Source organism: Scyliorhinus canicula, chromosome 13, assembly GCF_902713615.1.
Source record: "Scyliorhinus canicula chromosome 13, sScyCan1.1, whole genome shotgun sequence".
NCBI classification, from domain to species: Eukaryota; Metazoa; Chordata; class Chondrichthyes; order Carcharhiniformes; family Scyliorhinidae; genus Scyliorhinus; species Scyliorhinus canicula.
Window position 1 is genome coordinate 22,114,152 of NC_052158.1, and position 14,496 is coordinate 22,128,647.

The window sequence follows — 14,496 nt, forward strand, 5'->3', positions numbered from 1 at the left end:
TCAATTTCGGCCTCGGGGTACTGCCTGTGTGGAGTTTTCACTTTCTCCCCCTGTCTGCATGGTTTTCCTCTGGGTACTCTGCGTTCCTCCCACAATCCAAAAGTGTGCAGGTTGGATGGATTGGCCATGCGAAATTGCCCCTTCGTGTCCAAAGGGCTAGGTGATCAAGCTAGGGGAAATGTATTTTCATGGTTGAGTGACGACACAAAGCTGCATCATATCGAGAAGGATATGTGCAACCTGCTGTGGTTGTGAAGGTGAGATGGGACAGGCCTCTGTGGCTCGGATCGCAAATGGAACTCGCCTGTCTGACTGTTGGATGGGGAGTTGGCCTGCTCCCAAATCAGGATGCTAGAAGTTATACTGTTCAGTCTCTTTCATATTCCCCTCTGTGGTTTGGCTGTCTCTCAAATTCCTTGCCTTCAGAAATTATAATTTGTATTGACCCACTGTTTTGTGGTAAACAATATTTCAGACATGTCCGTTCGCACCTCAATGTCTCTAGGCCCCTGGTAATTTGTTACAGGGCAAACACATCTGAGTATTACTGAAGATGCCTGCTGATCGTTCCTTGTCTGTTCTTTTGTTTTCATCACAATTTCAATGCGAACCTAGTTAATTTCCCACATTCCTAAAATTCCAAAGCTATTCCTAACCCATAACGTTCTATAATTACCATTCTACTATTCCCACCCCATTCCTTTCCATCAATCACATTCTAGTCCATCACGGAAACAATCGCATCACCCATTGTAACTGAGTTTCTGGTGTCTTATTATTTTCTATTTTTTTTGTTCTCTACCAGTTGTCTATGTTGCTGTAGTAGCTGCACTGATGACAGCTAAAAATGCATCACCGGCTCCACTTCTCCACGCACAAATATTCTTCCAAGTACACCCAACACTGCCCAATCAGTAAACCCACCAAGAACCCACATTAAAATGCTCAATCAAAACAGTGCCAAATATGCCAAAGTTAGCATTATTTTTATAGATGTATTGTATTTTTTATGTTCTCTTATGACTTTCTCAGTGAATGAAATAAAGCTGGCCAAGCATGACTTTCTGTTCCTGTGAATAATCTTGGAAGGGATTCCAGGAATTGAAAGTGCATCCTATGCTCCATCCTTCCACCACATTGAAAACAATCTGGCGCAGGATAGGTGTTTTAACTGCGCAGAGTAAGTTCAAATATATGCGAACTACAGGAAGAAGAAACACTGCAGAGTAATGGGGAAATCATGGGGGAATGGGGCACGGAGGCCAAATGCCCCCTTTTGTGCTATAAATCTTCCATCTTTGTATTCTAGGAATAAGAAACCGTTTGATCATATGCTGATGTCGAATTTCAGTGACCACCATCTTAGATGTTTCAGACGCTAAAATGTAGATCTAATCTCAACTCATATTGCCAAAAGCACAGAATGGCTGGCACTTTCTTCTTTATTTGGACCTGGTACAATTAATTCATTCAGGTGCTGGAATTTCCAAGAAACATAATGCTAATTGTAGCTGCTCAATCTTCGGGCCCACTCAGTGAAGTTTACATTAAACTCATAAAATAATGCTGCTTTTGATTAAGACCACATTTAATAAAAATGATATTGGCTTTCATTTACAGAACTGGACAAATGTTTAGAAATATCAAAAGGTAACATAGAGTACACGTTTTCCGGATAGCAACTAGCCAATTGCATAAAAAGTTATTATCATTTAATGTATGCAAATTGAGATTATATTGGGAAAATACTTGGCTCTGATTGAATGTTAAAATATTGGAACAAACGTTCTCCTTCGTGAAAAGTTGGGCGGCTTTCGTTTCCACTTTCACTTGCCTTTTCTCTTTCTTCTTTTGCAATGTTAAAGTGCACATGCTTTGCACTGGCATTTCCTGTAAATCAGAGAACCAAATTCTACTGCGCATTATTTAGGACTCTGGGACTTGCGCGCGGAAAGGACACACGTCACGTGCACCTCCTCAAAGGGGCGTACTGAAGAATCGTTAATGAACAACCTGAAAGTTAGAATATATCATTCAATGGTCAAATGAAGTGCGGTACATAAAATAAACACAGAGTTGAAAGCGCAAGAGTAAAGAGGCCGAAAGAAAAACAGTAAAAGAAAATCGATTCGTTGTTAAGAACGGTAAGCACTTTTATTATTGCCATTATTTGTACAGTCAGATTCAACATATTTGTAATAAATGCATCCACACACTGAACACTCCGATTTTCTTCGGCATTGCAGTTGTAAGGTCACTTGCACATATTTTATATTGTATTGGTTTAAAGTTGAGAATAGATTTGAGGGGTCAATGTTATTCCCAAAATAAAATCTAAGATATTGTTAATTTGACAATCCGGAATTTTCTTTACGTCCGTTGTTATATATAATTAACTTGTTAATTTTTATATTTAATAAGAATCACTGAATTACTACAGCACGGAAGGAGGCCATTCAGTCCGCCGTGTTTGCGCCAGCTCTCTGAATGCGCAATATACTGTGTGTCATCTTCCTATACTCTCCTCATAACACCGTGCATTCTTCCCTTTCACGTAAGGGTCCAATTATCCATTGTTTTGATCCTGGACCAGCCATTGATGTTACGATCGGGCTAGGGAGCAATAACCTGCTTAAAGTTCGACGTTTGAGATCCCAGTTAATTGCTAGCAGAATAAAGTCCCAAGACTCCACGGGCTTTGCAAAATACAACATATACTTTACCACACAGTGAGATAAGCAAAATAATTTGCAATATCTGTCTTGCACTCTGCATACAGAATCACCATGAGGTCCATGCGAATTAACTAGCAAACTATTGTCCAACACACCATACTGACAATAAGTGGTAGATGCGACCAAGTTAGATCCCACGGGTTTCTCCACAGTCCACCAAGACGCCAGTGCCCACTGTGAGTCGAACAACCTCGTTAAACCTCTGACTTCATAGGGGGAATTGCAAGTGCTCATTCTTTCTTTTGAAGATTTAGCCTCGGAATTCCCTCCAAAAGTCACTCATTCTCGGACTGCCTCAGCAACTACTCACACTTCAGGGTTTTAGTCTGATGCCATGACACTGCGTTTACCTGGATTCCAGAGTCTGCACCCCGGCAGTAACTGACCTGCACAGTTTCAGCCTTCAGACAAGCTGCCATTTTTTGGCACTGTAGTTTGACAATCACCCTCATGGGATTCAAATAAGGTGCTCCACGTGTGACACTATCTGATTGACTGTAACATAGCGTTGGGGTTGGACTACTACTTCTCCGAGATTTTCTCGCATCGGATATTTGTAACGAGATATTAAAAGATTTGTTCAATTTGGGAAATTTAAGATCAACTGTATACACGACGCTTTGATAAAGAAACATCCCGATTCGGAATGTTAGCTCTCTTTTCTTTCCACAGATACTGTCAGACCTGCTAAGGTTGTCCAGTATTTTCTGTTTTTGTTTCAGATTCCAGCATCCCCAGTAATTTGCTTTTATTCTCAAGGTTATGGGTGTCTGAACTCGCATATGTCCATCCCAACTTTGAGTCGTAGTAGTTATTTTTCATTGCTACCAGGAGCCAGAATGCAACTTTATAGCCGTTGATTTTTGCACCTAGGTTGTTTGCAATGCAATCAGGAGTAAAGTTGTGAGGTCGCCTCCCTCCAAGAGCATTGATAGTTATCCCTTTTAAGCAACATCCACTGTATATTATTTTCACACATGCAGCCTCTATTCGCGCGATTATTTCAATTTTATTCAGTTGTGGGGAACCTTACCAATATGGCTCAGTATAGGTTGTACACTCCACCCAATTTCACTGACGAACGGAATCAATACAATGATTCAGTATTAACTATAATATCCCAGTTCCATGTACCTATCGATGTCCTGAGTTCATCTGTCTTGCCCGTTAGGACTCTTGCATTGAAATAAATGCAGTTCAATCTGTTTCTCTGCCTTCCACTTTTCTCCTGACTGACTTTTGTTTCTATCCCCTCTTTACTATCCTCTGACTTCCTGCGTTGGTTCCCATCCCCCTGCTACATTATTTTAAACCCTCCCCAACAGCGCTAGCAAGTAATCCCCCGAGGACATTGGTTCCAGTTCTGCCCAATGGGATTGATTACAAATGAAGGAGGGTTGACGGAACATACATAATCATCGGGAAAGTGTCTACCTTTGCCGATTCCACTAGGCTAGCTTTACTTCACCGGCGAATGACCATTTAATTGGTATGTGCTGGACTTCCATTCGTGTGCAAGAGTAAGAACCTTCCCATAGATATTCGGTCAATGGGAGGTCAGCAACATTGCACACCGGTAACGCCATCAAGGATTTTACTGCAAGTCGGCCAGGGGGATTCATTGATGGATACATTCCGATACCTCGGGCATTTCACTGCCGCCGAGCTGATATTTCATGAAAGTGCACGTGCTGCCTCAAAATGAATCGCAGGTTGTCCTTAATCAACGTTCCGATTTGGGCAGCACGGTGGCACGGTGGTTTTCACGACTCCTTCTCGGCGCCGAGGACCCGAATTTGACCCCGGGTCACTGTCCATGTGGATTTGCACATTCTCCCCCTGTCTGCGCGGGTCTCACACTCACAACCCAAATATGTGCTGGGGAGGTGAATAGCCACGCTAAATTGCCCCTTAATTGAAAAAAAAAAAGAATTTGGCACCAGATTCACATGGATATTTGCCTTGATTTTTGTTACCACGGACTTATCCGCCGCAGGTGTCAATTCGCTCTGCATTCCTGCGATCCATTTTCATGTCGGTCTACTCAATGCTCATACCGGTATTTTGCCAGTACTTCTTATCTAGTAAACAAAGTACTCATCAAGTATTCTAGCCATGCAGTACGTCCCTTTACCCATCACAAAACACAACGCATCCCATACTAACAAGTTAATATTTGAATGCTGTTTGCGTTTGTGTGTCGCCCTTTATGCAAGTTGCCAATCAATTTCCATGCCCTCTTTCTGGCTGTCGAATCTGCCATCTCACCTTTCAAAGTATTGTATTTTGATTGCTTCTTCTTCACAATTCACTGGGAATGTATCACGTATGATCTTCGTTTGCTTAATCTTAGTCTGCCTCCATTGTGAACCAACGTACTGGGGCTTTGCTTTCTTTACCTTTCACATTTTTGGAATGTACCTGGGCAGTATCCCACACATCGGTACAAAGAGGATCCATTCTTCTGATCACCGTTTTATCCATCTGTTTTTCCGTTCCTTTTTTACTGACCAGGTTCCCTCTCATCATATTGGACTCAACATTTCTCTAACATAGAGATTTTACTTTAGAATATTCCTTGCTCGTTTTCATTGATCATCAATTATTCTGCAATTTATGTGCAGGTTAGGTGGATTGGCCATGCTAAATTGTCCCAAGGTGTCCAGGTTAGGTGGGGTTACGAGGAAGGGGCGGGGGATTAGGATTAGGCGGGGTTGTCTTTCGCAGGATCAGTGCAGACTCGATGGGTTGAATGGCCTCCTTCCGCATGGTAGGGATTCTACGATTTAAAAATTCTATGAAATGATCTCTCTTACCCCACAGTCACTTGTTCCACTTGTCAGTGCAGCAGTCAGGTCCAGAAAGATGAACAGTGATGGTTCGCACACATCACCGTCATGCAGTCTGTTATTTGCGATTATTGCAAAACGCTGATTTCCCCCTCAAACACTTGGCGACTTAGTCCGTCCCAGTCCGAGCACCAGATGCAGACATGTCTCAGACAAGAACATGCTGACTCACTGTTTGGAAGCCGAGGTCATAAGAAACATAAGAACATAAGAACTAGGAGCAGGAGTAGGCCATCTGGCTCCTCGAGCCTGCTCCGCCATTTAATGAGATCATGGCTGATCTTTTGTGGACTCAGCTCCACTTTCCGGCCCGAACACCATAACCCTTAATCCCTTTTTTCTTTAAAAACTATCTATCTTTACCTTAAAAACATTTAATGAAGGAGCCTCAACTGCTTCACTGGGCAAGGAATTCCATAGATTCACAACCCTTTGGGTGAAGAAGTTCCTCCTAAACTCAGTCCTAAATCTACTTCCCCTTATTTTGAGGCTATGCCCCCTAGTTCTGCTTTCACCCGCCAGTGGAAACAACCTGCGCACATCTATCCTATCTATTCCCTTCATAATTTTAAATGTTTCAATAAGATCCCCCCTCATCCTTCTAAATTCCAACGAGTACAGTCCCAGTCTACTCAACCTCTCCTCGTAATCCAACACCTTCAACTCTGGGATTAACCTCGTGAATCTCCTCTGCACACCCTCCAGTGCCAGTACGTCCTTTCTCAAGTAAGGAGACCAAAACTGAACACAATACTGCAGGTGTGGCCTCACTAACACCTTATACAATTGCAGCATAACCTCCCTAGTCTTAAACTCCATCCCTCTAGCAATGAAGGACAAAATTCCATTTGCCTTCTTAATCACCTGTTGCACCTGTAAACCAACTTTCTGTGACTCATGCACTAGCACACCCAGGTCTCTCTGCACAGCAGCAGCATGCTTTAATATTTTATCGTTTAAATAATAATCCCGTTTGTTGTTATTCCTACCAAAATGGATAACCTCACATTTGTCAATATTGTATTCCATTTGCCAGACCCTAACCCATTCACTTAACCTATCCAAATCCCTCTGCATGCAGACTTACAGTATCCTTTGCACTTTTCGCTTTACCACTCATCTTAGTGTCATCTGCAAACTTGGACACATTGCCCTTGGTCCCCAACTCTAAATCATCTATGTAGATTGTGAACAATTGTGGACCCAACACATATCCCTGAGGGACACCACTAGCTACTGATCGCCAACCAGAGAAGCACCCATTTATCCCCACTCTTTGCTTTCTATTAAGTAACCATTCCTCTATCCATTCTACTACTTTACCCTTAATGCCATGCATCTTTATTTTAAGCAGCAGCCTTTTGGATGGCACCTTGTCAAAAGATTTCTGGAAATCCAGATATACCACATCCATTGGCTCCCCGTTATCTACTGCACTGGTAATTTCCGCAAAAAATTCCACTAAATTAGTTAAGCACGACCTGCCCTTTATGAACCCATGCTGCGTCTGCCCAATGGGACAATTTCTATCCAGATGCCTCGCTATTTCTTCCTTGATGATAGATTCCAGCATCTTCCCTACTACCGAAGTTAAGCTCACTAGCCTATAATTTCCTGCTCTCTGCCTACCTCCTTTTTAAAACAGTGGTGTCACGTTTGCTAATCTCCAAACAACCGGGACCACCCCAGAGTCTAGTGAATTTTGGTAAATCATCACTAGTGCATCTACAATTTACCTAGCCATCTCTTTTAGCACTCTGGGATGCATTCCATCAGGGCCAGGAGACTTGTCTACCTTTAGCCCCATTAGCTTGCCCATTACTACTTCCTTAGTGATAACAATCCTTTCAAGGTCCTCACATGTCATAGCCTCATTTCTATCAGTCGCTGGTATGTTATTTGTGTCTTCCACTGTGAAGATCTACCCAAAAAACCTGTTCAGTTCCTCAGCCATTTCCTCATCTCCCATTATTAAAACTCCCTTCTCATCCTCTAAAGGACCAATATTTACATTAGCCACTCTTTTTTGCTTTATATATTTGTAAAAACGTTTGCTGTCTGTTTTTATATACTGAGCAAGTTTACTCTCATACTCTATCTATTCGGCTGTTCCTGATTGACCCTTTCACCATATTTTGCGTGTTTACAAATATGCACTATTAACCTATATTTGGATTCCTCGTAGTCTTTCTTCGGTTCCTTATCTTTAAATGGCACTAGTTCCTTCTCTTGGAACATGCATATGCACTTTTTCTTTATTACATCTATATAGTTGTCATCTTATTTTATGTGAAACCCGGATCCATCGAACTAATTAAGTTCTGCGGAAGGATATTGGCTCTAGTTTGTTGAAGTCCGTCTCTACATTTTAGCTACGTACTTAATCCTCCATAACTTTACAGAGAGTTAAGATGCCCAAGGCGGACTTAAGGCAGCCTTGAACTGAGAGGTCGCACATTTGTTGGCTCCCGCCCGATGTGGATTTTGTTGTTCCTTCCCCAACCGCATGGGGTCCTTTTAGGGGTGAAAGGTATGTGAGTGCCCAGCGATGATAATGCTCCTTTGGTAAGTCTGATGCAATCGGTTAATCGAACCTGGGACCCTGGAGCTGTGAAGCAACAGCGCTAACCACTGTGCTACCGTTATCCCTTTGATAATCTAGTTGGCAGCTTGAATAATATATGAATAGTATTTGATATATATGATCTTGCTAATATGTGTTTTCTAATTCCTTTGTTAACGTTCAACTAGTTAAGCTACAAAGTTAATAGAGACTTTTAGTTTCAAGTCCGATGTATTTAAACAATTTCCTTTTAAAGAACAATATCATAATTCCAACCAATCACCTACCTAATATCCCCTGACTTCACCAATCGTTTTTGTACATAAAAATAATGTCGACTCTCTCTTTCAGCTCCCCTACCCCGATCCATCACCTGCCTCCTCCCCTCTCTACGTTGCTTCTGCTCCGCCACTGTAAATGTGTCCAATGACGTCTGTGTTATTTCAACGGAAATACGTCTGTGTGTCTCTCTCCCTCTTTCTTTTGGTACCCACAGCTAATGCTAATATTTACGACCAGAGACTTGAATTGTAAGTTTTTGCAAGAATTATCAATATGCATGTTGCATAAACGAAGAAAACTGTGATTGTTTTAGCTTTTCCTTCCAGGTCAAATCACATTTCCACGCTGGGATGCTCAAAAACATCGATTTATCATTTCAGAATTAGGAACTATAAAAGGAAAACTGAGAGGTACGGTTGAGTAAAATGAAAATAGAAATATATATTTATATAACAGAAAGGATTTTGTTACAAGAGGGCCGGAGATAAAGGAAAAAGCGACAAGAATGGAATGTCGGCCTTCATGGGACGGCACGGTGGCACAGTGGTTAGCACTGCTGCCTCACAACGCCAGGGACCAGGGTTTAATTCTATCCTTGGGTGACTCTCTGTGTGATGTTTGCACTTTCTCCTCGTGTCTGTCTGGGTTCTCCTCCCACAGTCCAAATGTTAGGTTGTGTGGGTACTGGGATGGGCCGAGGCGGCAGGCTGCCTTTTTGGAGAGTCGGTACAGACTCGATTGTTCGAATGGCTTCTGCACTGTACAAATTCTATGGGGTCGTCTCAAAAAATCAATGGGCCCCGAATGTAGTAGCTCCCCTTTGTGCTTTGTCTGATCAGTACTATTGATTAGGTTAAAGAAGGTCTAGGCACAGGTCAGCGAAAATCTTATTTATTTCATTAAGAGTTCCATTTGCCTCGCGGCATTCTCGGGGAAATGATGCGAGGCAACAGGTGTATAAATAAGTGATAACACAGCAATATGGAAAGTGAATCCCATATATTTACTGGAAGTCATAAAAAGTCTACCAATTAGAAATTCAACATTTCGTTCACAACTCTTGTGTTCCGTTCAAAATGTGAATTCAACTGAGATTTTATTAAAATTCATTTCAGGCTGGAGAGAAAGGACTAATGGCCGAAGCTTTTCTTTTTTCTTTTTTAGGAACAGGAAGGAAGCTGGATGTTAGAGTTAGTGGTAGGCACATATGAATTGATACTCAATTGATCATGGCAATCATTAACATTGCAACAATATTCTGAAAAAGAAAATGAACAGAAATTTAACGTATGCCTGATTTGCGAAATTTGATATATGGGGGTGATAGTTACTAATCTTCTTTCGTGTTTTCAATATGGGATCGGTGGAGTGACTTTTGTTTAGCTAATTTTGTTATTGTGAATGGAAGTTTGATGTACATTAATTTCTATATTAGACATGGGCAGGCAGCATATTACATGCATTAGCTGTTGATACAGTGCTAGCAACATAAACGTAAGGTTTTGTCGAGACCTCCTGTGGTATATAAAGAAGAATATTTTAACGCAGAGAGTTGGAGGATCTGGAACTTGGTGCTGAAGAGAGTGGTGGAAGTAGAAAAGATCAATATTTTCAGATGGAAATTGGATGGGAAGTTAAGGGGATACATTTGAAGAATTGTGAAATGCCAGGGGGGAATGGTGCTGACCGGATTCCTCCACAGAGAAACGGCATGGACAAGTGGGACCGACAGGACTTTCTTCTGTAAAGTTATGAGTTAGATATCAATGCACTAAAATGTTTTATTTTTAGTGATTCGCGTATGTGAACGTCGTTGGCTAGGCCAGCATTTATTGTGCATCCCTTACCACCATTGGAAAGACAGTTGGTGCTCCACCTTCTTGGATCTCTGCGATCTCTCCCAGTATGTGATTTCGGAGAGAGCACAGCCAGTAATGTAATACTGCCTCCATTTATTGAAGCTCTAACTAAACCGATTTGTTCCTTTTTATATTTCATCCCATCTGTGTAATAGTATCTCTCATACGTTTCGGCCTCTTTTGAACCCAATAGACATTTTCACGATGGCATCAAATTTCCACTTGGAAACCCGTGCCGGTTGCTCAGCAAACCTATTTGCCTCACAACTCATACATAGACAGTAAGCTAAATTTAGCACTTATTGCTTTCGCCTTCCCTTGAAACCACCCCGGTACATTGCCATTTCTTACTCCAGTGTTCTATTTCATATTAGTATTTTCCATCCAACTGTTGCACAGCACTTCCCATTCTCCTGCTAATTTCGTTTTCATCCTCCTTAATCGTATTAGCAACCCAGCCCGTAAAGGGGCTGTATTCAGCTTTGTTGAAGTGGAACTTTTCTAGCCTGTATTAATAAAATATTTTCCAGGACCGGTTCCAATTCCTATGGAATCTAAATCTCCCCTGACCCATTTTTGCCAGCCCAGCAATCACCATCATAATCCTCTGGCTTTGAGATCTTGTTTTTTAATTTCCTGTGTAGTTTCTTAAACGATTTTTACAGCACCTCATACTGTTGAATTTCGGTGGCTGTAGTCACTGTTGTGCGTCCACTCAGAACAGATGTATGTGGATAGTACGGTTAGGGAGGTGGTTACATCATTTTGGATATTGGTGAGGGCTATGTTTCTTCAGGCAAATTCAAGTCTTTGGCACGAAAATGGTTCAGCTGCTTATAAGCAAAGGAAGTAATGTAGCAGATTAACTGTGATAGGAGATTCCATAGATAAGACAGGATTTGACTGAGCGTTGCTCAGATCCCTGGCAAAACTGGAGTCAAATTGACTTAGAGGCATAAGGCTTCACTGGATGGAGTCATACCTGGCACATAGGAAGATGGTGATGATGGTTCGAGGTCATTCACTCAGATATTACTGTTGGAATTCCTCAGGGTAGTGTCCCAGAACAAAGCATCTTCAGTTGCTCCATTAATGACCTCCCTCTATTTTAAGGTAAGAAGTAGGGATGGTCGCTGATGATTACACAATTTTCAGCACCAATTGTAACTCGCCAGACGCTGAATCATAGGATTTACAATGGAGAAGGAGGCCATTCGGCTCATCGAGTCGTCACCGGTTCTTGGAAAGAACACCCTACCCAAGGCCCACACCTCCACCCTATCGCCATAACCCAGTAACCTCACCCAACACTAAGGGCAATTTTGGACACTATGGACAATTTATAATGGGCAATCCACCCAACCCGCACATCTTTGGACTGTGGGAGGAAACCGGAGGACCAGGAGAAAATCCGTGCACACATGGGGAGAATGTGCAGGCTCCGCACAGTGACCCAAGCTGGGAATCGAACCTGGGACCCTGGAGCTGTGAAGCAATTGTGCTATCCAGAATGCTACTGTGCTGCCTTGAAGCAGTCCTTGTACAAGTGCAACAAGAGTTGGACAATACCCAGGCTTGAGTTGACAAGTTGCAAGTCACATTCATGCCACACAAATTTGAGCCAATGACCATCCGCTACCAGTGAGAATCTAATCATCGCTCTCCAACATTGAATGTCATTACCATTAGTGAATCCCACACGTTTATCACTCTGTGGGTTACCGTTGTCCGGAGATGGACTATCAATATAAGTACTGTGGTTCCAAGATCAGGTCAGGGACTAGGAACCTTGCAGCGAGTAGCACACCTCCTCAAAGGTCTGTCCGAGATCCATAAGGCACAAGTCAGGAATATGATGGAATTTTCTCCACTTTCCTGGATGAGTGCAACTCCAACAGCACTCAATAAGCTAAACATTATCCAGGACAAAGCGGTCCACTTGATTGGCAACCCTCGTACAAATATTAAATCCCTCCACCACTGATAAACAGTGCCAGCACTAGGTACCACCTACACGATTCACTGCATGACCTCACCAACTGTCCTTGGGCAGTATCAGCCAACCCCACAACTGCTACCATTAGAAGGACAAGGAGTGAAGACATATGGGAAAACTTTGAAAAAAAAAATTATTGAGTACCCAATTATTATTTTTCCAATTAAGGGACTATTGAACGTGGCCAACCCACCTACTCTGCACATGTTTGGGTTGTGAGAGTGAGACCCACGCAGACATTGGGAGAATGTCCAAGCTCGACATGAACAGTGACCTGGGACCGTGATCGAAGCCGGGTCCTCAGCGTTGTGAGGCAGCCATGTCAACCATTTTGCCACCATGATTCCCTGACAAATGGGAAATCATCTGCGAGTTCTAATCCACATTACTTCCATCCTCACTTGTAAATACATAGTTCCTTCTCCGTCCCTAGTTAAAAATTATGGAAGCTCCTTCCGAGCAGCACTGTAAGTGTACCTACATCACACAGACTGCAAATGTTCATGGTGTCCGATCCTCACTGCGTTATCAAGGACAATTAGGGATTGACAATAAATGTGGGCCCGTCAGTGAAGTGCACAACTTTAAAATTAAGATAATGGACACAATGTGTGGATTCGAACGACTTTGCATTTCCAGTAACATATTAGACGTTTACTTCAATTCTACTTTTACTGCTAACAGTCAAAGTCAGTTCCTCCGGGCTTCAGCAAAGGTGTGCGCTTGACAACCACTCCTACTGCATATTCACATTGTCGCGCAGCTTGCTTTCAGAACTGTGGTGCGATGTCCAACTTTCTGTGGATTTCATTACTTAAACCATTAAATTGGATCATTTGTTGATATTACCAACCATACTTAAACTTCTGTCAGTAGAGTTCAAACATGCGGCTCAATAGTGACCTGCTGTTTTAGCAGTTCAGCTATCCCATTGATGTTCTGGTGAGATGGCACATTTCCACATTCGATCATCTTCAAACAGCTAGTTGCAGAAATTCCAACCTATGTTTCAATTCATATCCAGATGAATCATGTAGAACAACACTTTTTTTCGTTTGAGTCACTGATATAGTTCGGTACGGTTTCTTAAGAAAAAAACCGAAATCCGGCTGAAAAACATAGCCCTTCATTGGAAAGCTTACCTTAACCACTTTCCCTCAGAAAAACGACATAAACATTTGTCACCGAAATCTCCTTATCGCATTCCTCCCTCAACCACTGTGGTGAAATATTCGGCCACCATTGCTATTCCCAGTTTATCAAGACATGTTAACAATATTCATCAAGACCACGTTCACCGCAACAAACCCATCAAGTCTTAGCTCTGTAGTCCTGCCACAACCAGCCGTGAATGGTGGTGGACAATTGAACAACTCACTGGAGGATGATGTTCCACAAACATCCCCATCCCCAATGAAGGAGGAGCCCAGCACATTAGTGCAACATACACGGCTGAGGCATTCGTAACAATCTTCAGGCAGAGTGACGATTGGGTGATCCATCTCGCTCTCCTGTGGAGGGCCCCAGCATCACAGATGTCAGTCTTCAGTCAATAAGATTCACCACGTGACATAAAGAAATGGCTGAAGACACTGGATACTGCAAAGGCTATGAGCGCTGAATATATACCAGCAATAGTACTGAAGACGTGCTCCAGAACTGGCTGGAGTTCTGTACAAGCTGTTCCTATACAGCTAAAACATTAGCATCCACCCAGCAATGTGGAAAATTGCCCACAGTGTCCTGTGCACAAGAAACAGGACAAATCCATCTCAGCCAATTACAGTCTACACTTTATAATCAGCAAAGTGATGGAGGAGTTATAAACGGTGTTATCAAGTGGCAACAACCTGCTCACGGATGCCCAGTGTGGGTTCCTCCATGCTCACTCAGCTCCTGACGTCATTACAGCCTTGGTTTAAACATGGAAAAAGTAGCGGAATACAAGTGGTGACTTGGGAGTGACTGCCCTTGATATAAAGGCAGCATTTGACTGAGTATGGAATCAAGAAGCCCTATCTAAACTAGAATCAATGGGACTGAGGGGGAAATCTTTCATTTGATTGAGTCATACCTGTCACAAATGGAAGATGGTTGTGGTGGTTGGACGTCAATCATCTCAACTCCGGGACATCACTGCAGAAGTTCCTTAGGCTCGTGTCTCCTAGGTCAAACCATTTTCAGCTGCTTCATCAATGACCTCTCTTCCATC

The 14,496-nt window shown here is 42.5% G+C and overlaps 1 protein-coding gene across 4 annotated transcripts in view; it reads left to right on the forward strand.

Annotated features, from left to right (window-relative positions):
- The window catches only part of LOC119976159 (E3 ubiquitin-protein ligase TRIM39-like), a 154,318-nt gene that overhangs the window by 101,666 nt on the left and 38,156 nt on the right, over window positions 1-14,496 (forward strand). For all 4 annotated transcript variants that reach the window (XM_038816378.1, XM_038816380.1, XM_038816381.1 and 1 more), the window contains 3 exons: window positions 1,621-1,650; window positions 8,810-8,839; window positions 9,594-9,626. In XM_038816378.1, coding sequence (XP_038672306.1) covers window positions 1,621-1,650; window positions 8,810-8,839; window positions 9,594-9,626 — 93 coding nt within the window. The remainder of the gene's footprint in view (window positions 1-1,620; window positions 1,651-8,809; window positions 8,840-9,593; window positions 9,627-14,496) is intronic.